The following is a 26818-nucleotide window of genomic DNA, read 5'->3' as shown; positions in this document are numbered from 1 at the left end:
ACAGGCTGTAAGGCTAATGCTACCCTAAAACATGAGACATAAAATGAAAAGCACAATATGGGGAAATAATACAATTCTAGGTTTTGGTACGGTGTGTAAATAAGTCTCAATAAGGATTTGAGCCAATAACCACCAGCACCGCCACTCCAGTCTATATGCACACACCATCACAGCAAACAAATAGAATGGCACTGGGTAGAGCGCATACCTCTGCTTGGTTGAACAGTTTACGTTTTGTATCCCACTGATCGGCCACATCTGCATCCAGACTATTTGTCCTTGTCACACACCAAAATCTAATCAGTTTTTTCTGGTCACCGAACTAACTCATCCACCAAGTGTTGTAATCTGTCCATAACTTTTGAGCTATATATCGTTTTTGCCCATCTTTCAATGGGGAAGAATCACAAAAAAAAATCTATCCGGATTCGGATCCACACCGAAATCAAAAGAAATTCCTCCTCATCGCACACCTAACCTGTCCACCAAGTTTCGTCCGAATCGGTGAATAACTTTTTGAGATATCCTGTTCACAGAAAGATGGACAAACAAGGGGGAGAACATAACCTTCATCCACCTTCAGTGGCAGAGGTAATTAGATGTTTAATCAATCGAATATTGTTGAACATTAAAAAAACAAGACAGCAAGTCCAAATCCAACTTGTTGTAAAGGCTGTTATTGGGTTTGGAACAATATGCACCATGAGGTACATCTCTTACTGTCCTTTAGCTTTATGTATATTAACGTATCTACAATAAATGTGCAAAAATAAACTCGACAGGTTAATGAAAATTGGAAGAAACCAGGGGGAAGGGAAGGCAGGATGAGGGGTGGGGGGGGGGGTCAGTGAAAATTACGATTACAAACAAAGTAAAGCGCAGTTACATCATAAAGTAACACTGGTTGCGGCCAAAAGAGGAACGCCAGGGAGTTCCAGGTGACAATCACGTCGTCAGCACCTTGTCTGCACAGTAGTAACTGTTGAAGTTCAATCTCAGTAAAAAGTCCTCGAGGTGGGGCTGGTATCCTCTCTGCACCAGTTTAACAACCACTGCCGGGGGGGTGGGGGGGGGGTTGGAAACACACCAACTGTTGGACATGAATGAGCACAGGAACAAAACTCTCCGACAAGATTATCTCAATCGAACCTACACCACCACTCTAAAATTCAAAACTCATGGGACAACACACTTCCTTGCACCAATGACCATTGATGGAACACCGCGACCAGACGATAAGGGTAAATGCAATGTCGTTTCTCATTTACGAGAAGCAGATAGAGATAATTTTGTCTGCCTGAAATAATTAGCAATCTGTACAGAATTAAAACTAGACAATTTAACGTCGCGACATTGACCGATATGCCTCCACTCACATTGTCTTTGCTTTTTCTAAATTTGACCTAAAACTTCAAGACCATTTGACCATAATATCTAATCTGTACATATGCATCATGGTACATGTACTTAGTTTAGTTGAAATCCCATAGCTAATGGCATTACAATACAGGAGTTATGATGTGACCTCTGACTCTTGATCTTTTAGAAACAAATATAATCGATCATGGATGGACGCACTGACGGAGGTTTATACATACTTGTTCTAAATTTGATTTAAATTTAGATTTAAATTGTTCAGTTGTTCTTAAGTGTCATATTTTATCTGAGATGACCTCTGACCCCTAGCTGCAGAAATCTATTCAGTTAATCTTTGCATCATAATATATACTTATACCAAGTTTGGTCAAAATCCCATCACTGGTTCACAAGTTAAAGCACCGGTCCACTCAAAGGGGTAAATCTGCACTTTCAGTTAAATTGTTCATTTACAATTTGAGAATCCATAAACAATTACATAAATAACTACTCGGTATTAATTTGAATGAAAAGTACCGAAAATGCGGTTTGATGTCGGAAATCCCCAAAGTTCGAGGGGGTGCTGTGGGTGAATAAAGATATAAATCGAAAATCCGGCTCGATAGTTTGTGCACAATGCATCCCAGATGATTAGTGTGACTTTTCATGACCATCCGACAATAACCCTCGGAGGAGTAGCATTTGGCGCGAAGGCACCTCCAGCTCTCGCATATTATCGATTTTTGCCCTTTGACCCCTGACCTAAGCAATATCGATCAATATGTCCTGAGGCAAAGTTGTAGTACTCATTGCGTGTTATGAAGCTGCAAAGTTTCATTCGGATCGATGCACTCACCTGGTCGTTAGGGGGCCTTCAATTTTCGCCAATTTCCGGGCATACCCCATTTGTAGGGGGTGCTGCGGGTAAACTATTCCATATATCACAAAAACCAGAATATATTTGGTAGAGCATCACCTGTAGATGATGCATGCCAAATTTCATTAGCCTACATGGGATAATGGCTTTCGGAATTGATTTCGCGTGAACGGTACCGATTTTGAAGGTTTTTTGGCTGTTGCTAGGGAACCAAAGCGTCCCTAGCAACCATCACAATTTCCAAAGCACGAGGTCATAAGATGTACCTACCACCCGAGTTTGGTCAAAATCGACCCACGTTTACTACCAATTATGCTGATGACAAACGAACAAACATCCAAACATCCAAACAAACAAACAGACAGAATTACTGACAATAAGGGTAACCTGTTTTGGCGACCCAAAAACAAGAAGGGCAGTCGGTAGAGTGCATACCTCGGCCACGCAATGCCTGATCGAGCATAACATATCAGGCCCAATCACGTTTTGAAATATCATACTACATATTGTTTTTGGCCATATCCCTCAATGGTGAAGAATCCTTACTATAATTCATGGACATGGTTTGTGCGTGTGATTGTCGCAATACTCCTCCTACAGTTCTGGGCAGATTACATCCACACTTTCTATGGCATGGCTCCAAATAATGTTTCACGGTGTTTTTTATCTTTGCTGGTTGTCTTGCAGAGGGAAGGACGCAAATTCCCTATGTAAATGTGTATCATGTAGCATCGCCTCCAGGTGGGGGAGGGAATGACAGTCTCCACCATTTACAGTCCAGTATTCCTGCCTCCACGTTTTCCAGTATGGTGAGGTGTTTTGAATTATAAGCAGTAGGTATGTTTTTGCTTCATGCACATAACCAGGGTTTATTTTTCTTTTTTTTTGCCTAAACAGAGCTCTCAGTTGCCTATGCACCGCCCAAATAAAGGTATGGGTCAGAAGAACGTGTTGTATGCTTGGAACAAGATCGCCTGTAGGGTGGGTAATCTGCTAGTCACTTTGAAAATTCAAAAAATCTCATATCCAGATCTGGATTCAGATGTTCACCATAATCGAATCAATTTGGCCTTGTCACCAGCAAGTTTCATCTGAATCCGTCAACAACTATTTGAGATATCGTGCTTTACAGTATTTCGTTTTTGGCCCGATCTCTCAATGGTGAAGAATCACTGAAAAAAACTTATCAGATCCAGATCCGAATCTTCACCAAAATTGAATCAATTCCTTGTCAAACACCTAACATATCCACCAAGTTTCAATCCGAATCTGTCCACAACTTTTTGAGATATCAAATTATTTATCATTTTTGACCCCATCCCTCAATGGTGAAGAATCACTGAAAAAATTCAAGCAATCGAATCTGGATTCTGATCTTCACCAAAATAGAATCAGTTTGTCATTGCCACACACCCAACCTGTCCACCAAGTTTGATCCAAATCCGTCCACAATTTTTTTTGAGATATCATGCTATATATCAGCTGAGTTCGATCTCTCAATGGTGAAAAATCAATTTAAAAAGTATCAGATCCGGATTCGGATCTTCACCAAAATCTAATCAGTTCATCCTTGTTGCACAACCAACCTGCCCACCAAATTTCATCCGGATCCATCCACAACTTTTTGGGATGTCCTGCACAGACAGACAAACAAACAAATAAACCAATGTCACCCGCAGGGTGACCCGTATCCTGCCAAAAGGTGACCACGTGTGACTTCTTTAAGGTCACACTGAGGTGAACAGAGCTGCTATCCACCAGGAGCGACTCCTTGAGAAATATCTGCCTAAGAGAGATTCCGATGAGAATCGTTCTACAGAGTAACCATGAAAAATATGCTTTTGCCTCATAACGTCACCAAATGATGTCATAATGTCTCAAGCTTGACATATCTAGAAAGCACTTATCGAGGTGTTCAATTTGAGGTACTACACGATATGGTTCCTAAAACTTGAAAATTTGACGTTGGGATCAAATATGTTTGACCTCAGGCGCTAACCATGAAGGTCAAAGCCAATCGCCACCAAAAATTAATCAGCTGAGCGCCAGACCATGAACTATATTCCCATGAAGTTTGAAGACGATCCGATCAAAATTACTCAAAAAATAGGGGTTTCGTCGACTCCCCTGATTTGCGACAAAGTGACCTTGACCTTCAAAATTTTATGCGCTGAAAGGGACCTCTATAGGCCTCTGATATGCGAAGTTACAAAAATTTCCAATGATAACTGTGCCCTGCAGAGTGATTTATACGTGATTACAGACCAAAAAAAAAAAAACATATGAAGGTCAAGGCCAATCGCCACCAAAAATTAATCAGCTGAGCGCCAGACCATGAACTATATTCCTATGAAGTTTGAAGACGATCCGATCAAAATTGCTCAAAAAATAAGGGTTTCGTCGACTCCCCTGATTTGCGACAAAGTGACCTTGACCTTTGAACTTGACATTCAAAATTTTGTGCACTGAAAGGGACCTCTATAGGCCTCTGATATGCGAAGTTACAAAAATTTCCAATGAGAACTGTGCTCTGCAGAATTTTTTATACGTGATTACAGACAAACAAACAAACAAACAAACCAAAAAAAACCAAACAAGCTGACTAACATATCTTGCAAAAACTTCGTTTTGGCAAGATAATGAAAAATCGTGCTTAGCACGACACTTGGCGAATTAGTTGACCTTTCCGTGTGGTGGTCCAAGCTGTAATGTCATGGAATGTGTGGTGTTTATTTGTTCGTACATTAATAAAATGACGCTAAGTCACAAATAACAATTATCAGGCGCACGTTGTCATGGTAACGGCAGCAGATTGAAAATTTTCACAACTCATTTAAAGCCATCATGTGACATTCAACAACTTATCATCGGTGCTTGTTGCCTTCATTCTGATCGTAGAAAACATTTCAAAATACCTAGGAACATTGCTTTTCAACCAGCTTTACGATCCCGTTATCAGGTTTGAAATGTGTTGTAAAACAAAAATATGTATTTTATGTGTGTTTTTCATGTTTTGGGTGACACCTTGACCTTGGGTCAATTTCGATCAACTTTGTACACATGTTAATATTACATGCATAAATAGACAGTTTAAGTTTCAATATAATAAGTGCAAAACTGTTTGAGAAATAGCCATGTGTAATTCACAAAATTCCCCATTGGTTTATAATGGGCGATAATATAAAGTGATGCAGAATCCTGATCTTGAACATCACCAAAAGTCACATATCCTTTTGCACTGTGGATTTCTATCAGCTGTTAAAATTTCATCCAAATCGGTTAAGAATTTTGACCTGTAGAACGAATAGAATTTTTTTTAAATCACGCCAATAGCTAAAAACTTTGACGTCATACACTTGCGAAAACTGTGCATAATTTGTACTAACATGCATTTTAAAACATTTAGATATTCCATTGAAGTTTGTTTTGGCGTCAACAGGAAGTCGCTACGGCTTCCGGTTACTGAGTTATGTTCAAAAGCTTGTTTTCACCTTTTTTTTGACGTAACGTCATGACGTTAAGTGCGATTATGACGTGATTTGATCCCAGACTATTTCAGCAAGATTGTCTATCACGTGTTAAAATTTGAGAACGATTGGTTCAGTAGTTTCGGCTGCACACGAGCGTAAATATTTTTTTAAAAATGACGTCAATAGGCAAAACTTTGACGTCATACGCTTGCGAAAACTATGCGTAATTTGTAATAAGATGCATTTAGTAATCATTTAGATATTTGAATGAAGTTTAATTTGGCGTCAACCGGAAGTCGCCACGACTTCCGTCCGGTCACCGAGTTATGTCCAAAAATGTGTTTTCACCTTGTGTGACGTCACGTCGCGACGTTTAGTCCGATTAAGACGGGGTTTGGACGCGGACCGTCTCAGGTGGATTGCCTATCAGGTGTAAAAATTTAAGAACGACTGGTCCAGCCGTTTGGGCTGTAGACGACCGGACAAACAAACAAACAAACCAACAAACGGAACAGACCAACGTACTTGACAAAATCGAAGATTTCGCCAAGTAACAAACAAACAGAGAGAGGTGAAAACACAACCTCCTTCACCTTTGGTGGTGGAAGGAATGAACAAAAACAATAGTTTTACCTTTAAAAAAAATTTTTAAACAGGGAGGTGTGTGAGGATAAACACATTACGTACTCTGCCGTATATAGAAAACACAAGAATTAGCTAGGGATGATGATGATGATGATGATGATGATGATGATGATGATGATGATGATGATGATGATGCCCTAGAGAGGGGAGGGTGGAGGTTAGAAAGTTGTGGATTTCGAACTTGTGAAGGCCATTGGATCATCGGGAGCACGACGAAGTTGCCTGCTGCATTGCCACATATAAGAAGGGTAAGACGATCCTGAGGCACCTTGATCTGGAGCAGATCTTTCCTGCTTATATATCAAGGTAGGAGATAGCATCCTCTTCCAAAATAATCCCATCTCTTTGGCATTAAAACATGCTCCGCAGCTCCGGCATAAATCCCTCCACTTTGATTAGTTCCATGAGTTGCTGAGGGTTGTTCTTTGGAGCATCATGGTATGTTATAGTTGTACTGGAGCCTTTGGCTCCGGGTGCCTCGTGGAAACATTGGTAAATCTGCAATTATTTATCTCGTATCACCGGTCTACTCAAATAGCTAAATCCGCAGTGATTTCTCCCACACGTAGGTCCACGCAAAGGGGTAAATCACCACCACTTTCACCTCTTGCCATTGTATCAAACAATTCAAGTTTTTCACACAATGTCATAACCTTTCTGTTCCTTTTGGTACAATTAATTTTGTCCATCATTTTATGTTTGGGCATGATTATTAAGTATTGTGTGACTACTAGATGACTGTTCAATGGCGATTCATTATTAAAATTAGCTTTGTTCTGTATGCTGGGCCGATTACTCCAATTAACGGTGCAGAATAAAAGGTTCGTGATGAGAGGTAATCGTATACATGAACGCAAGCAATGACTCATCTCAGCACAAATCTGCAATTGGCTGAAATGAAATACCACAAAAACTAAATTGGAACACAATAGGTTGCCTGGAATTGGTCAAAATCTCCAATTTAGAACCCGCGATATTTGAGGGTTTACTGGATATACATTTTCGGACACACTGTATATTAGGGGCCCGACAAGATAGATCAGATTAGATGCACTCAACTTCGCACTGTCCACACAAGGTATGCTCTCCTTTGGGAAGTCTGCTAGCATTCACTGGTGAACGTTAAGAATCCCACAGCATCTTTTGGAAGAGTAAGTTGGCACCTTGACGAATTTCGTTTTTTGCAATATTTTGTGTGAAATGCAAGTTAATTTCGTCGTATTTTGTGTGAAATGTACGGTAATCGTTATTGCACCATTTAGCAGCCAGGAAATGTGGCACAAATTGTCATTTTCATTTTTTCCCCCTTTGTTTTTGCTTCTCTTATCCAGAGTGTATGAAAGAGCTGCTTCAAGAGGTGTATTTTCACAGGTGTATCTCTTGGTTGCTGCTCCATTTTGCACCCTCCCGATTACTTTCATCTCCATCCATGTCCGCTTGGTAGGTTGGTAGATATTATGACCTTTCGGTGTTAACCAGTCAGGGCATGTGAGAATTTAGACCTTGATGTAACCTTGCTCAATTCAAAACTAAAGAGTCCAATTTGACTTTGGCAATCATAACCGCATTTGTGGAATCCGGAGATCAATCGGTTCAATAATAACACATGCATCTCAAGCTGTGTGGTTGATGCTGTTTCATAAGCCTTCATAGTATGAGCAACATGTTGAAGTGATCTATGGATTGTTATCCATGACCTTTTATTTGGCAGAAAGAAAAACAATGACATTTTTGAGGTGGTAGTTTCCACATTAAATAAGTAAGGTTTGTTGGGCTTCCAAATTGACTTGGAAGACTTGATGTTATTGTTAGGGTTATTATTATTATTCTCTTGGGTTTTTCGTAAGCCTGATCTCAGACACGGTCATACCGATGACGCTCAAACTTCATACACTTATAGAAAGCTCATGATGTAATGCATATCGCAAAATGGTTGTGATTGGTCAGACAGTTTGGCAGCCATATTGGATTCAAGGAAAAACTTTAAAATCCTCTTCTTCTAAATGGCTGAACTGATCGATAAGAAACTTTACACATATGATCGACGACCCACGTGGGAATTTTTGACAATGATGACATCATCAGTCACAAGGTTTGGTAGTGATAATGGATTGAAGGAAAAACTTTGAAAAACTTCTTCTCCGAAACCACTCAACCGACCAATTAAACCTCCTTTTCAGAAACTGCTTAACCGATTGATACGAAACTTTAAACATATGATCAACTATCTATCCATGAGGAAAATTTATTGACAACGATGTCATCAGTTATGTAGTTTGGTATCTATATTGGTTCTAGTTTTAAAATGTGGTTTGGCAGTAGATAATCACTGCTCACAGTTCTAGTTTTAATTGTGTTGATACCGAAGGTAATTTTAATGAAGGTGTGGAGTGTGGTTAATGGTGAACAGAGAGCTTGTGGAAAAAAGGAGTTGCTTTCAAACATAGTCTTCCATCTGAATCATGTGACCAGCCAAGTAAAATTGAGCCTCAAGCAGAACTTCCATCTTACATAGTGTTAGGGTTCAGCAGAGTTTTGTGTGCTCCAGCACAACTTAATGTTATTTGTGTAAAGAATACAAGGGAGGTGTCTGGAGATTGGTATGTCCTTCTCGTAGATTGCAAAATTTTCAGACACACCCACCACAAAGCATCCAGGTTTAGGCACTGTTCAACCAGGGAGTCAAAACAGCCTTGGAGACATATCTTAGTTCCGAGTGAGATGTTGTTCGATTTAAAAAGACAAACCCTTAGGCACTCAAAAACATGAGAAGCAAATCAGAAAGAACTAGCCATGCCATGATAAGCAGAATAATCAGAGGTCAAGGTGATGCTACATCCTGAAAACAGATAATGATGTTCAGGCAGCTCCAATCATTGTCAATAGTTGCGAGAGATTAGATATTTACCATAATGTCATGTATGGCAGGACAATATCAACTTTTATAATGTTTAGCTGTAGATTGAAAGAGGACAATGTTAAAAAAAAGTGATCCCCTTTGTCAAGTTGAGTGTAGTAAATTAAGAGTGAACCTTAATATACAGGAACCATATATACCCCCGTGCCCCTTTCCCTCTATAAAAAAGCCCAAATATGAATACCATGGACCCTGATGAAATATAAAACTTGCCCACCAAAGACAGCCCTTACATTTTTTACCAAAACACTATCCCAACAGTTCCTTAAATTGTACTTCACAATTTCTCTTGCTTCTTAGATTCTTCTTGTGCATGGCAGCTTGGCTGCCAGGTAGCTATCATTCTGTTGGGGCACGATTATGCCGCTGATGCTGTGCCCCTATACCAGTACACTGGTACTCATTTCACCGACCTCAGAAGGATGACAGGCTGAGTCATCCCCACACGGTGTTAATTTAGCAGCCAACGGGACTCGAACTCAGGACCCGAAGATCCCAAGCCAGCCACCCTAACCGCAAAGCCAACACCAGACAACCTGCTTCGTATATTTTCCCCCAGTCAGGTGTTCATTGTACACAGGCTACAGAATTTGAATGGTGTGAACTCCTTCCCCCCTTCTTCCATTTCCTCTTTTTCTCTACCACGACCACACTTTGCTTAATCACTTTTTCTCTATCACTCTCATCAACCCATTCCACAAACATGCTCTCTTTCAAGCCTCATCAGTTCTTTTCTTTCCTGTCTTTGTGACCGTTACCTTTGTACAAGAAGTTGGAATAGTTCTTGAAGGCTTCAAATGACTCCTGCAGTGCTCTGAAATTTGGGTGGGAAATAGATCCCTGCTGGCCCAGGTCCCATTGATGTGACACGAGCTCATTCCTGAACTTCAAAATCACTTTGAAAATGCCCAAAATTACGTTCATCACAGGAGCTGCTTTGGCCGTCAGCAGTGCCCTGCCAATAAAAGACATCACAAGATACTTACAAGTGGAACCACAGCATCATGTCATCAGCAGCAAATGGGAGCAATGCTTTTGGACTTGTAAAACAATTACACATGAAAATGATTTGGGACTTGTGAAAAATTTACACATCCAAACATTGATGAAGATAAAACTACAACTCTCAGTGTAAAGACTAAAAATACAATTAGTTCCCCTTCAATGCAGTGCCAAAAAGCTTTACAAACTGAATGCATATATTTATCCTGGGTGCAAAAATAAGTAAACCTGGGTGCAACTAAACACACGCACGCGCTCGCGCACACGCACACGCACACCAAGTGGTGAAAACTCAAATCCGCTGCGAGGGCAGCATTCTTTCCAGAATAACATAGTATTCTTTCATTTTGTATCTTCCGAAGTGAACCAAGATTAAAGATTCCACTGTTATAAATGAAATGTTATCAATGAGTGATGAGTATATATGCATAAACTAACCTAAAAATGGCATTGTTGAGGTACTCAGAATGTATGCGACATAAATCATCAAGGTTGGTAATGGAACCAAGTCTCTGATGAAATTCGCTCCATGTTACATGCAGTATCTGCGTCACAATGTACTCCTGAATGACTCTCACAAAGTGTTGCATCTCTTGGCGAAACAGGTGTAAGCCACGGAACTCGGCAGATGTTGCTGCACAATCCACCAAGTCTGAAAAGTCAAGAACACCTCATTATGAATCAGTAAACACTTGTGGTTACTTTTTTCGGTTCTTCACAAGAATCATTATAAAATGGCATTATATCAAAGTACACAATACAGCTCTCCTGCTTTTGTCTCCAATTCCAAATCTGTTTTAACATGACCTCAGCAGCTTTTGCAAAGTAAGCGGGTGTGGGTACAAAGCAAACAGGCACTGAGCAAATAAGCAGTGCTTCTTGAAGGATAAGATTTACACTCACAGTATTCACATTTAAAATCATGTTTCAGAGGATTTTGAATTTTGTGTCAACAGGCTTTAATCAAGAGGCAAGAGGTTTGAGTGACTGAACTTCAAAAGGAGTGTTAAGAAAGTAGATGGGAAAGTTTTCCAGATGGTCCTTTCGGAAAGTGAGTGAGTGTGTGGGATTTATCAGAATTAAAAGACATATTCCAAGTGTTCGACCAGTTAGTGATTTGTGTCAATGTCTGAAGAGGGATCAGCAATTAGATACAAGGGATTTTCCAGACAGAGAGATCGTTGACGAAGATTAGGAATAGGACTGGGCCCAGAACACTGCCTTTGGACACTGTTGCCTTGACAGGGAGAGGAGATAGAAGGATTCCATGGAGAGCCGCACGTCGAGGAAGCCAGTATTCCAGACTGCATCAAAAGCTTGAGATATGTCGGGAGAGAGGCCCTGAACTCATGTCTGATATTAAGAGCCTGCATGCATGTTGGGAGAGTAAAATCAACATGTCCAAAGTAGAGGAACCAGGTCTGAATCCGAATTGGTGATCTGAGATGAGGTCGTTGGAGAAAAGGAAGGATTTCATCTCAACTGCGAAGATGGATTCCATGACCTTGCTGATGATTGGAAGTAGCATGCCTGGTGTTGGCTTAATGGTGAGGGTGGTGGGCATGGAATCCTTGAATTCTGAGTTAAAATCCCACTCGGCTGTTGAATCAATACCAGGTGTGATTGACTCTGCCTGTCATCCTTCCGAGCTCGGCAAAATCGGTGCCAACATGCTGGTATCCTGTGTCGGAGTGGCGACCCGTCCAGGATTGTACCCAATATCCAAGGAGACTGCTTAGGCAGCACCAATGCTCTGCACAGAGTATGGTCCCAATGGATGGATGGAAGTCACAAATAGGTCTGCAGTTAAGATGATAGGTTTTTGCACCTTTTTTGTGATGCAGTGATGTTGGCTGATTTCCATGAGGATGAAAGATGACCTCAGGCAAATTATAAGGTGAAAAGGGCAGAGAAAGGATGTGCAAGAGCTGCAGAGCAGGTTTTTAGAGCAGGTGAGCCGAAGCCCTCCGATCCAGTTGCAGAATCAGTCGAGGGTTGCCAGAAACTTCTTCACATTCTCAGGTGCAAAATCCAGGAGCACTTGAATGCGAATGGGTCAGGTGGGTACAGAAAGTGAGGGATTGGCAACAAGATTTGGAAGCAAACACAGAATTGAGGCATTCACCTTCTTACGAGTAGAGTATGCTGTGATGCCATTTGAAGTGAGGGAAGAGATGGAGAGGGAGTCCTGCAGAGACAGGGAGAGTCCTCAGGAGAGAGACTTAACAAGGCACCATTTGGTTTTAGAGGAGGGAGACAAGTTTGAAAGTTCAATCTTGAGGACAGACAGATGTTTTCTTGTTCTCCTGAGATTGGAGACACACTTGGCGCAGGCTTTGCAGAATGATCGAGGTTTCATTCAGTTGTATTTTCCTTCCAGGAGGAGAATGCAAATTTATTTTCAAGGCAATTACCTTGCCACAGGATTCAGTGTACCATGGCAGCTTTGGCCTTAGTATAGTATACATTCAATACAACCTGCTGCATGAGAATTTGAAATATTCTTTTTCTTCTTTCATATGCAGCAAATGGCTGCGAGTAGAATCATTGGCTGAGGGTGGTGCAGCTGATGCAGTGCCCCCTGTAGCTGAGAGGAGGAATTTGGCCAGGGTGCTGGCAATAGCTCGCTTCCTCTTCACAAAAGACTGTGGGATCTTTAACGTCCAACAACTAATGCTGGCAGATAGGATACCCAGTTTAACATCCATCCGAGGGTTGGCGCACACATCGTTGCCTCACCCTGCCGGCGAGACACAAGTACAAGTTTGGCATGAGCCCAAGATTCGAACTCAGGTTACAAAGCCCAGGGACGAATGTGCATATCTCGAGGCTATCCTGCCAGCCCCAAAACCTACAATATGGTACACATACTGGGAGCATAATTCTGGCATGCCTATGACTCAGTGATGCCTTAAAAATAACTATACTACAATGCACTAACTTTTTCCCATGATTTATGTCATTCATCATCACCTAAGTGCTTTGTTTGGGTGTCGTGATCATGCACAACTGATATTGTGAAATTGTTGATGTAATCCTCACTTTTAATTTTCTTGCTTTTAGCATCAGAAAATGCTTACGATGGTAGTTGTTCAGTGTACCTTACTAGCAACCCTTCCATAAAAACCCATGTTCTCACATCCACACATTTGGTGATTTATTCCAAACATTCAAATTATTTTGCAATTTTGAGGCATTTGGAAAGCGTTGCATTCGTTTCACAGATGAATATGAAATACAGTACACCATAAATGTGTGACCACAATCAACTGCATTAAATATTAGTCTTCAAGTGAGGAATCTCCAGAGTGCATTCCCATGGACTGCCAACCAAAAGGTTCAGTGTGAAACGATCAGGTGGATTTTTACAAGTTCACATTAACCTCAGTTCTGAGCAGTGCGGTTTCTGCCCTCAAGCTTCAGCAGCAGGGTAAGGATGCTAAACTCGAAATGTCTTGCAACATCCCTTAAAGCTGAAGGATGCTATCAATGGAAAAGAGAAAATAAATGACAATGAAAGCCATGAGCATGAAATGCATTTGAAGCAAAACCATCATAAATACCACTTCTCACTCCTTAACAAACTTCCAATTGTTTCTGGCACATGATGGAGTGTGTGTGTGTGTGTGTGTGTGTGTGTGTGTGTGTGTGTGTGTGTGTGTGTGTGTGTGTGTGTGTGTGTGTGTGCATGTATATATGTATATATATATATATATATGTATATAAATATTGCTACTATGACTACTATTTGCATTTAGTTGATTGAGGAAGGGGTGAGTGGTTGAGGTGGTTACAAAAATAAAAATGTTTTTTTTTTAAAAGCTTCATTCATTTTCACTGAAGAAAAATGAAAGCTTCAAATTCTGTTTTGACAGCTTTTGAATCTGAAAATGTGGAATTATAACCAATGCCTTAATCACCAAGCTAGTATCTGAAATTTCACAATTGGCTACAAAGTGACGAATTAAATATATCACAAAAATATTATAAGCTCATCACAGAGAGAGTAATGAGGCCATTGAGATGGTGAAGAGCATAACTGCAACTCGGACGGTTAGAAAGTTCTGATGGGGAAATGTGGTCAACCACATGGTCAAACAATGCAGGAAATACAGAATTTGGACATGTTGAAAACCGGGAGGAATTCACTCACTGTTTTCATAACAGTATCCCTGGCATTCACATGCAAGTTGAGGTGAGATACCAAAAATCCACAAAGCAGAACGAGCAAGTCATTGCAAGCTCAACGTTCGAGTGCTTCGGTTCGTGAGCAAAATTCGATAGATTTTAAAAGGCTGTGGTTATTTAATGACATTTGTGTTTGGCATTTTCACATGACCAGCATTGTCAGCAGACCCAATTGTACACCTGTATTCACACGTAAAATTAGGACAGGAATAATAAAAACTGTACCGGAATGTTGCAGGTGAAACCAAACGTCTTTCAAAGTCCACACCATCCTCTTTAGCTGAAGCATGAAGGAAAATAGTCGGTTGTATTTCCCAATGCAAGACTCTGTTATAACGATGTTGGCGGGCCAGGGCACCTGGAAGAAAGCATTGCACACACATGCACTTTAACAGTCCGTTGTGATGGCATTTTTGTTGATCCTCTAGAGGCAGAGCTAAGAGAATGCGCTTAACCAGCCATTAAATGTGAAACGCACATTAGCGAGTGCATGAAGAACTTCATCCCACCTCACCAACTGTGCTCTGCACGGCTCGTTTGCTACGTATACCACGGTCCCATTCAATGTGCACTGTTAACGGGTATTCATGGGATGTCTCTGGCCCATGGTAGGTGCACATTATACATGGGCCATTGTATCACAACAACATGGTCACTCATTTTTAAACAATGGAATGGGCCCATAGTATTTGGGAAGTGAAGAACGGCCTGCTTCCGAATATTTTTAGTAACTTTCAAGTTTTCATAATTCCATTAACATAGCAAGACACAACAAAAAAAAAAAATAATTAAGGCAACAGACTTCGAGTACATCATCATGCAAAACAAGTGTCATAAGAGCATGTAGCCTGCTGTGCAACTTAAAGCAATATGGGAAACGAAAAAGTGAAAGTAAGTGTTTCATTGTAGTTACTACGATTGACATAATAAGCATGGCACGTAAAGAAAGCAGAGAGAAAACGAAATGGCCCAGGAAGAGTGGAACATTGAGGGATAGCCAGAAATCGAATGAATAAACTCCAACATTAATCCCTAAAACGTTTTGAAATAAGATTTTATCGGCAAAAATTCCACAAGCAGGAATTGATAGTCATGACAAAATAACAATAACAAATAACGACGATGATGACGATATTTGCACCATGCATGTACAGTGGATTACACAGACATAAGTGATGGCTGAAACCAGCAGGAAGTGCTTTTGTATAATAGGAGCCAATAATATCACTGATACAGTTTATTATCCCCACGCTTTTTGAAAAATATGGGGGTGGGGTGGGGAGAGGGGCAGTATATTGTTGCGGGCCGGGGTCTGGTGGGGAGAAACGACCACGAGGTGGGGGAAGTTACGTCGTCACCCACCAGACTCCCGGAATTGTAGGCCGTCGCTCACGGATAATTTTGTGAGGCGGCGGGTCGCTTAACCGACCATGGACGCCAATACCTCCACCACGTAGCATAGGGTCTTTTTGTCTCAAACCAATTTACCTAATTAACCACGCGGTGTCGTCTACCGGGGAACTACGCCCTCGGTACGCCTTTCCCGATCCGGATCACTCGACCAACTACCAACCACCTTTCCGGATCGGATGCAGCCGAGCGGAACTACCAAAGACGTACCGGCTGGAATGAACAGATTATCGGGGGTAAAGACCCAGCTAAAACTCAGGTCTGAACCATGCGAGACCAATGGAGGAAAAGACAAAAACGAACTGGGAACATTTCTACAATAAAGCGAGGAAAAATATGTGGCACTGGAAACAGGTTTATTGGGGATGTTATGCAGGGGAAGATGAGAGAAAGATGTAGTGCGACAATTTTAAAGAAACTTACAAAGGAGACACAAAGCAGACTTGTCACGAGAATAAAACAGGCAAGATTTACTTCAATGATCAAATAAAAACACTTATGCAATCTGACTTCAAGACGGCGCCACACACTCAGACGAAAATAAACCCAGATGTATGGCAAAGGACCTTTTGCAGCGAGAAAGGGAGGTGAGCTGAGATCGCAGTTCTTTCTGGTACCTGAACGTTGGAGGGAAGGGATGCTCCGTGGTGCGGCACCTGTCAAAAGTCGTGTGGCACGGTCCACGGCCGCCCGCGTGGAGACCGTGTCTGCGAAGGAGCCCGGATCGAGTAGAGCAGAGTTCGAAGCGGGGATCAGGGCTGCAGACAGGACCCTACAAGAGACCCTGTCAAGGTCGAGTCGAGGTCTGCCCAGCTCTCTCACACTCGAAACGAACGACCCCCAAAGAGCGCAACCACTCCACGACCTTCCTCTTCTTTTGCTACCAGCCGACAAACTGTCTCACTTCAACGCTCTGTTCAAGACGACTCACTTTCCAGCTCACTCTCAAGACGACTCACTTTCCAGCTCACTAGACTACTCTGAATGAATGGTGTCGTAATTTATAGATCGCCCTCAGCGGGGAGGGGCCTTGGTGAAGCCGACGTCACTGTTCGCCCTGATTGGATGGGGCCTCCATGGGGCGCCCTTTCTGGACAGGGTTTCAGCCATACCGGGAAGCCTGCCTACTCCACGCGTGTTCGGACTCGCCAAAAAGGTACGACACAAAGATTCTGCCTCGGAAGCGAGTTGCCGGTTAAGGCCCTGTCACACCTTGACGTTTTAGCCAGCGTATGGCAACATATCAAAATGTATGTAAAACGCTGGCGTACGCTGAACTATTGATGGTTTTTTTCCAGTTTTGGACGTATTCATAACGAGTTGGACGTATGCATAATGTATTAGTAATGTACACAGAACGTTTCGATAACATATAGATAACTTATCCCAACGAAGGCTGAGTGTGTTGTCGGCGTTCACAATCTATGCCCAACGATAGTCTAACTTATGCATAGCGTGCGGCAGCGTATCGCCGACGATCACGTGGCGTAGCCTATTAAAAGGCTGCGGCTCGATGATTCAAATCATAACCGCACTAGACATCGAAGTGTCAAGCCACTGTCACACCGTGACGTTTTAGCCAGCGTATGCCGACGCATGAAAAATTTACCGAATACGCTGGCACACGTCGAATAAGTTATGGGTAAGTTTTGTATACGTTCAGAGCATGCTGAAGCACGCTGGCATACGTTGTAGTACGCCGAGTACGTCGACAAATTTTCAGCCTGTTGAAAATTTTTTGACGTATCCAGCGTATGATGCACACGTTCCGCATGCGCTGGCATAAGTTGTAGGCACGTTACGTGATCGTTGACACACGTCGACACACATTACTTGTAAGTTACTCATAAGTCGCAACACGTCGAGGTAATGTTTAGCATACCCGAAACTTATTTCTAACCTATGAGTAACGTGCTTTGAACCTATGTGGAACGTATCTCCAACGCACATTGATGTATGTCGATGTATTTGACGTCTTCCGGACAACCACAGAACTTTCTGAATGTGTTACTAACCTACAGCTACCGTATGATGGTTTATTGGCAGCGTTTAGGGGAAATGGTATATAAAAATGGGGTTCACACAGGAGGAACCCGTCAGTGTTCCAGTCTCCATGGTTTTTTTTTTGTTTGTTTTTTTTCTTCGGCATGACGGTGATGTTAACACTTCGATTTCTCGTGCGGTTATGATTTAAATCGTTGAGCGGCAGCCTATTAATTATATTATATTATAACCGCACTACAAATCGAAGTGTCAACATCACCGTCATGCCGAAGAAGAAGAAGAAAAAAAAATATCATGGAGTCTGGAACACTGACGCTAAACATAACCTCAACGCGTTTCGACTTACGAGTAACTTACAAGTAACGTGTGTCGACGTGTGTCGACGTGTGTCAACGATCGCATAACGTGCCTACAACTTATGGCCAGCGTATGCGGAACGTGTGAGTCATACGCTGGCATACGTCGAAAAATTTCAAGCATGGAAAATTTGTCGACGAGCTCGGCGTACTACGAGGTATGCCAGCGTACTACGATGTATGCCAGCGTGCTCTTAACGTATACAAACTTACCCATAATGTATTCGATGTGTGCCGGCGTTTTAGACAATTTTTTCATACGTCGGCATACGCTGGCTAAATCGTCAAGGTGTGACAGGGACAGGGTGTGACAGGACAGGCGAGTAGGCGAACACGCGCTTGTTCAGCCCATGCGAGAGTAGCAAGCGAGATGAAGGTGCGAGCAGGCAGAGGGTACCGTGGGTCGTCGTGGATGGGATATAATGATTTATTATTCTGACTAAAAAAACATCGCAATGCACCCCAGTGTCTTCCCACAACACACAAGGAGGGGTTCTATCTGCACATATACTTAATGGAATAACTAACTTCGGGACAACTGTATGTTTGTATGCATACGGTTCCTAGAACCATAACAATATTGTAATAGACTCCTCTGTCACACTAGTTCCTCCTAAATGGTTGTTGGGAAATTCAAACTTGGTAGTTATGATCATCATATCGCAAGACAATGTAAGAGCAGTTTAAATTTTGGCCACCCCCCCCCCCCCCTAGGGCAGGGTCAAAATGTCAAACACCAAAAAATGCAATTACAGGCACATTTAAAAACATTTTTGAATGAAACTTTGGATATGCGATCAACATTGGGGGACGTATGAAATACGTAACGGTTTTTTTGCGATTTGACCCCTGGGTTCATGCCCCAAGGGGTGGGGACTTGCAGTCAGAGGGGTCAAAATAGAGAAAAGGATTTTAATTCAAAATTTGATATCGAGTCATTCCTGGTGGAACTTTGTGCCATCTTTCAACTTTGTTTCAAGTGGGAAGCATGGAGACTATTTTGTGATGGTACGCCAAGCCACTGACTTCGCTCTCGCTTCAAATGGATTAATCATCTCCTCAAACAAAGCAATCACAATAATGTAAAAAAAAAAAAACTGCTTGATACATTTAAGTAATGCGGACGAATAACATTGCAAAGCAAAGACACAATGAACCGTTCGGAAGTTTATGGGTGGGAATGCCAATTGGGGATTCTTCCAGTTGGACCAAACCATTAGGAAACTTATGAGTGGGAATGCCAATTGGGGATTCTTCCAGTTGGACCAAACCATTAGGAAACTTATGAGCGGGAATGCCAATTAAGAATTCCTGTCCCAGTTACTTACACCAAGCTCACCAAGCGAGCACTTGTGTGACCATTTTTGCTGCAATTGTACGGATCTTTTTTCCCTCAGCGATGCCACTCATATTAACATAGTGCAAACGGTCCACGTTATCTTGACTACTCGGCTTTACGGATGTTACTATTGGTCAGAAATAGAGAGATGCACATAAAAATTAATGGAAGTACACATTTATTTTCTATACATTTGTTGTACTAATGCAAGTTTAAAAAGCATATGAACTATTTAAATGAACAATTGTTGCCATTTTCATTTTCACTTCAAAGTCGGACAGATTCCTACAACTGTATATTTAATTAGGCAAGTATGCAAGCGTGCGTGCGAGCGTTACATCTGATTATAGAATCGAAAACGGCTTGGCCAATCGAAACCCAATTTGGCATATTTGCTCAGGGTACCCAGTCAGTTCAGGGGCATTAATTAGTCCACCCCCTCCCAGGCTCATGAGCGATGGGGGAGATTGGGGGTGGGGGGGGGAAGGAGGAAGAAAAGTCTCTATAAATGTGGAACATGAGCCACACCCAATGGTGGCGGGAGATGGTATTACAAGTCAGCTGTGGAGATGACGTCAAATTTTGCAGTGTATACCTGCCAAAATAAAAGTGCTTCCCTGACCCCTACTAAACAAAAAGGATAGGTATTACACTTCTGTAAGGAGCAGGTGTTTCTCATAGATCAAATGCCTCGTGTATCTTCCTTTCAAACCTTCCAACAATCATCAGCTGGATAGAGAGACATTCTTCTTCCTTGTATATAACAGGCTCTTAACAAATCACTTGTCCACCTCAATGCACAATGCAGAACTTTAACATATCTTATGTCATCTCAATAAAAACTTTAATTTGCCATGCTTGTAAATGTTTTTTTTTTCCTTGGTTAGAGTCACACATATTTTAGTTCATGTCCTACTCATGCTACTTCAAAAGAGTTCAACACTCAAGTGTTTATGAACAGAAATGACCATGTACCTTATCATCACTCATACAGAGATATATGGTGGACAACCAACCTCAGATGGGATCCTATTAGTGGTGTAACTGTGGAGTGTGATCAACAAAGGCTCACCTTGTATTTCAGTTCAACACAACTTAATGCCAGAGGATCATTTGGCTTAAAAGTCTCGGGAAAGCCTTTGAGTGCGAATGACAAATGATCGGCAATGGTGCCATCACCGTGCAGACTGTACTGCAGCGCCCTCGCCAGCACTGCATTCAGCACCAATGGGTTCAGCATCTCACGAGGGCCTAGTCCCTCACCCATCTGCCAAGACAAGAAACCTAGTGTCAAAAAGTGTTACAACTGCCAAAAAAACCTGGCTTGAGTGTCGATACTAATCTAAATCTGAAGCCGACCTGAAGTGAATTGCAATGATTACACATAGTTTAATCATTCAAGTAGAAACGTGATATGAATTTCAATTATAATTGTCAATTACACCAGGTCCAATCCATAGTAATTTGGTGAACATCCATGGTAAATAGAGGAAGTAAAGTCCATTATGGGGTCTTTAAAGATATGCTGCTAAGGTTAGAAGAGAGTCAACTTGTTTCAAAAAAACCTGGATTACTCTGAAATTTGACAATTTAAGCAAGAGCTATGTTGTCTTTTTCTTCTTTAAAGCTCGAAGCTATCTATTTAGTCCACAATAAATGTGGGGGAACTTTTACTATTCCATCTTCCCCTGACCATAAATGCCACATACTTTCCCATCAACTCAACTCCTCCTGACATTTACTCTTCCATCCCTACTCTCATACTCCTCCAACCTAATTTGCTCTCCTATCATCTCCTTTTTCTCATTAGACACGAGCACACACACACAAACACACAAACACACAAGAAAGCTCGTGGAAACATGAACCAAATGAAAAGCAATCATTGAAAACAAGGAACTAATGCTCATGTATGACCGAATGATCCCATCAAGTGTGAACATAGAAAACAAAGCATTGTGACCAGATATCGTACTTGGGTAGAAAAACGAATGCAAGGAAATTCAAGGAAATCAGACACAGGTGGAGGCCGTTCAGCCAATCATGCCTGCATGACATCAACACCATACTAATTTATCAACACAAGATCCAAAGAAGAAAATGCAAAAGAAAAAAATTATGTTTATTTTTATTCATGTTTTCTGTTTTTTTAATTTATTTATGTATTTATTTTAAGTTTTTCAAGTTTTTGTATTTTTTTTTGGTATTTTGTATTTTTTGGTAAATATTTATTTTTTCTTTTCCTCATGGGAGGGAGCATGGGCTTGGTCAAAAACACACATCAACGACACAACACCCCTTGAAGAGAGTCTCTTCAAGGGTGTTGTGTGGTTGATGTTTGTGGGGGTCTCTTAAAGAGACCCCCCACAAAAAGCACTCCAAACACATGCACACAATTACCCATCAATGCTCAAGCTACCTAAAAGTCCTGTCAACATCCCTATTCCCCACTATCTCCATAACTTCCAGGTACCGATCCAATTCTAATTTAAACTTATCGACTGCTTCTGCTGCCACTACCTTTCCAGGGAAACTATTCCATGCATTACCTACTCTCTGAGCCTGGTGTTGGCTTAGTGGTTAGAGTGGTAGCTTGGGATCCTAGGGTCCTGAATTCAAGCCCCGTTGGCCACTGAATTAATACACCAGGGCGTTGACTCAGCCTGTCATCCTTTTGAGGTCGGTGAAATGAGTACCAGTGTGTACTGGTAGAGGGGTACTGCATCAGCGACACAGTCGTGCTTCCAAGAAATGATAGCTATCCCGGAAGCTAAGCTACCATACGCAAGAAGAAGAAGACTACTCTCTGAGTAAAAGTCCCCTGCTTTGCTGCCATCTTAACTCACCTCTTCTTTACTCTCAGGCTATGATCCCTGGTTCTATCACTGTCGACTCTGTTGAATAATTTATCTGCACTTATTTTATCAACACCTTTCATTATCTTACACATCTCTCTCATATCTCCTCGTAACTGCCTCCTTTCTCATGAATCAAGCCCTGTCTCCTTCAGCCGCTCATCATAGCCGAGTCTCGCTAGGCTCGGAATCAATCTAGTAGCCCTGCGCTGAACCCTCTCGATGGCATCTATGTCCTTCCTGCATTGTGGTGACCAAAATAACCCACAATATTCTAGATGTGGCCCTCACTAAATACCTGTACAATGTTAACACCACCTCTTTTGATTTATAAATGATCCCCCTCTGATTACAACCGAAAACCCTACTTGCTTTACCAAGAGCTGCCTGGCATTGTGCTGCCTGCTTACCTCCCATATCTATTACCACCCCCAGATCCTTCTCCTGTGTGACACGCTCAAAAATTACCCCTTGCATCCTGTAATCTCTATTTTTATTGTTCTTTCCCATCCCCAACACCTTACACTTGCTCAGGTTAAATTCCCTCTGGCAATCTTTTGCCCAATCTATGCAAGCATCAATACTTTCCTGAATCTTATCACCACCCCCTCTGCTATCCACCTCACCTCCAAGCTTGTGTCATCTACAAATTTGGAAAGCTTACTCTTTGCCCCACTATCCAAATCATTGATGTAAATAATGAATAATAATGGTCCGAGTACTGATCCCTGAGGTACACCACTACTTACATCCTCCCAGCAAGACATAATCCGCTCACAGCCATTCTGTGCTTCCTATCACTAAGCCAGTTTGCAATCCAAGTAGCTACCTGACCAGCCACTCCACAAGCCCTCACTTTGGCTAACAACCTCCGATGTGGTACCTTATCAAATGCCTTCTTAAAGTCTAGATATACTATATCCACTTCCATTCCCTCATCTACCCAATCAGACACTGCTTCATAGAACTCTAAAAGATTTGTTAAACAAGAACTACCTTTGGTAAACCCATGCTGACTACTTTAATTAGTTTGTATTTATATAAATGGTTCCTCATCTGGTTGTTAATTAATGCCTCCAACACCTTCCCCACCACTGAAGTCAAACTAACAGGTCTAAAGTTTCCGAATTCTTCTCTGGATCCTTTATTAAATAATGGTGTTACATTTGCTACTCTCCAATCCTCCGGTACCTGTCCTGACTCAAGTGAACTATTGAAAATATCCATTAACATCTCGCTTACCTGCTCAGCCACCTCCATCAATACTGTCGGGTACATATTATCTGGACCCGGAGCCTTATCTACTCTTCGATTACCGAGCTGTTACTTTACTTCATCCATTCCAACCTGGATGTTCTGTAAAAGCCCTTCCTCACCTCCTTGATAAATACTCTCAGCTATTGGCAATTCTACTGATTGTTCTTGACTAAAAGTTGAAGAAAAATACCTGTTTAATAAGCCTGCCATCTCTCTTTCATCACTAACCACTCTCCTGGTGCTATTCCTCAATGGGCCCACACTGGTCCAAACCTGTTCTTTTCCGCTGATATACTTAAAGAAAGCCTTGCTATTATGTTTAATATTCTTAGCCATGTCCTTCACATACTCTCTTTTGGCTTGCCGAGTTCTTTTCTTAACTTGCCTCTGTTTACTTTGATAGTGATATAAATCTAACTCCAGTCCTGTTATTTTAAACCAAATAAATGCCTTCTGCTTCTCTTTAATAGCATTCCTTATCTCATGACTCAACCATGCTGGTCTCTTTCTACTTCTAGTTTTACACCTTATTGGAATGTACTTACTCTGCACTACACATTTGCCTGGTGTTGGCTTAATGGTGAGGGTGGCGGGCTTTGGATCCAAGGGTTCCGAGTTCAAATCCCACTCAGCTGTTGAATACTAGATGGGGTTAACTCGGCCGGTCATCCTTCCCAGGTCGGCAAAATGGGTGCCAGCATGCTGGTATACTGTGTAGGAGTGGCGACCCGTACAGGATTGTGTCCAATAGCCGAAGAGACTGCTTAAGCAGCACCAACGCTCTGCATAGAGTATGGTCCCAATCTCCTCCTCCTACACATTTGCTCCTTCAAGTTTTCCCACTTTTCTGATGCTGATTGTCCTGTTGTTAGAGTCTCCTAATCTACATCACCCAACTCTCTCATCATACCCTCAAGGTTTGCCTTCAGGAAATCTAATAGCCTTACCCTACTATCTTGAACTCTAACCCTCAACAGAATCTTTGCACACACAATGTTATGGTCACTTGATTCTAAATGCTCCTCGACCTCCACCTACTCCACCATAACGGGATCGTTACTTAAAAGGAGGTCAAACTGCATTCCCCCTCGTGGGCTTATCTACAAACTGGGTTAAAAAGCAATCCTGGACTAAAACTCGGAAATCCTCATCTGCTCTGCCCTTTCCCTGTTCCTGGACCCAATCTATCGCTGGCAAGTGAAAATCCCCCATCATCAATACTCTTCCCTGACCACATGCCCTTTTGAATTATTCGTGTACTCCTTCCTCCTCTTCCTTCACACCTGGAGCCCTATAAAAGCATACTACCAGTATCTTACTGTTTTCACAATCTCTAATTCTTCCCGCCAGGTCTTCAAAACAGCTGTTCACCACCACCTCTTATCTTCCCCCATCCAAAACCACGATCATTTCTACCCCCATTAATCCATCCCAAACCCACCTTCAAAAATTCCCTGCCTTCTTTCCTGGAAGTCCCTGTGGTGTCCATCTTGTATACCCCATGTTTCCCACCCCATCCCTTCCACAGATCTAATGTCTCTGTTCCCCACAGTTTTGTCCTTCCCTCTCCCGCCCCTCTTGTCTCCTGCCCCCCTTGTTGTGCATTAGCTCTCACACGAGCCTCGACAATGTATACAAAAAAATAAAAATAAAAAAGAATCTCGACCCATACAGAATCCTCCACATTAAATGCTTCCTTAATGTCACCCCTTTCTCTTGATACAATGCTGTCCTTTACCCAGATTGCTACTCCTATTCTCTCCTTCCTATCACACCGATCCACCTTGTAGCCTTCTAATCCTGTCCAACAGTTACTCTCCTCCTTAAACGATGTCTCACTCACTGCAATTATGTTGTACGCCTCACAATCTACTTTGGCTTCAAGCTCTTCCATCTTATTATTTAAACTTCTGGCATTGGTATAGAATATGTTTAACTTTTCCCTTCCTGAAATTCTATTTTCTTACCTGGCCTTACTCAACACAATTACATCATCCGTTCCTTCCTTAATACCTTCCCCACCCTCCACTGACCTAAAAAAAGCCTGAATTCCTTCCTCAATTCCCACTGCAAACCTTGCTGCCCCCTTTATATTTAATATATGGCCATCATTCTGGAAACACTCCCTTTGTCCCCTAAATGATTCCCACTGCTTCTTAAATGTGAAACCTTCCTCCCTACATCATTCTTCCAGCCATTGGTTGACATCTATCACTCCACTCATAATTTCGATATTATTTCCTAATCTTAGGAGAATCCCAGAAAATATTATCTCACGCCCTTTGCTTTCAGCCGCTAACCCAATATCCTGTATCGATTTTCAAAACTTCTGAGTAAACTTTCCCAACATCATTCGCACCTAGGTGTACCACAACCAACTTCCTGCCATGACCCGAAACAATATCGTTTACCCTTCCTTTAATGCCCCGAACTCCTGCTCCTTCAAAACTACACAGAATTGTATGTCTACGATCCTTCCGACAGAATGAAGAATCGACATATTTAATTGTCTCATCACCTACAAAAACTGTCTCCCATACCTCATGTCTACCAATTTCTGTTGCTGCACCTACACCACTCTCTACACCAGCTGAACCGTCACCACTACTTGCACCTGCTGCACCTCCACCACTGCCTGCACCTACTGCCTACACCCACTACACCTCCACCAGCATGATCCCTTACTGAAACGGAGGTGGATACTTCGAGACCTGGGAGGACTCCATTCCACCTTCTGAAACCCACATATGGAAATAACAACCAACGAATGACACACACACACACACACACACACACACACACACACACACACACACACACACACACACACACACACACACACACACACACACACACACACACACACACACACACGTTGTTATCAAGTAGGAGATGGAACATGTTCGGTTGTAATATGACATGCTAATGGTATAATCACATACCATTTTTATATCAAAGATTTGAGGTTGAGGGAAGAGGTAACTGACAGAATGTAGACTGTAGAGGGTTAACACAATGACATAGGTTGGAGGGGACTAGGTCTACAAGAAAAGCATTTTGCAACATGCTGAGTGAAAGTTTAAATACACAGAGGTCTTCCATTTAACAAACAAGTAGACTAAATGATGATGTTTCAAAACAC

At 41.9% G+C, this 26818-nt stretch overlaps 1 protein-coding gene across 6 annotated transcripts in view; it reads right to left on the bottom strand.

The window, feature by feature from the left end:
- Positions 1 to 558: 558 nt before the first annotated feature.
- Positions 559 to 26818, bottom strand: part of TUBGCP6 (tubulin gamma complex component 6) — a 141568-nt gene continuing 115308 nt past the window's right edge. For all 6 annotated transcript variants that reach the window (XM_085894657.1, XM_085894655.1, XM_085894656.1 and 3 more), the window contains 5 exons: positions 20637 to 20831; positions 14681 to 14813; positions 10706 to 10919; positions 10024 to 10220; positions 559 to 1052 (listed from right to left, as the gene is read on the bottom strand). In XM_085894657.1, coding sequence (XP_085750783.1) covers positions 946 to 1052; positions 10024 to 10220; positions 10706 to 10919; positions 14681 to 14813; positions 20637 to 20831 — 846 coding nt within the window. In that variant the 3' untranslated portion in view covers positions 559 to 945. The remainder of the gene's footprint in view (positions 1053 to 10023; positions 10221 to 10705; positions 10920 to 14680; positions 14814 to 20636; positions 20832 to 26818) is intronic.

This window comes from Eptatretus burgeri, chromosome 9 (genome assembly GCF_056783735.1).
Source record: "Eptatretus burgeri isolate ZD-2024b chromosome 9, Ebu_testis_v1, whole genome shotgun sequence".
In the NCBI taxonomy this organism is placed as follows: Eukaryota; Metazoa; Chordata; class Myxini; order Myxiniformes; family Myxinidae; genus Eptatretus; species Eptatretus burgeri.
This window is presented reverse-complemented; position numbering and strand designations above follow the sequence as displayed.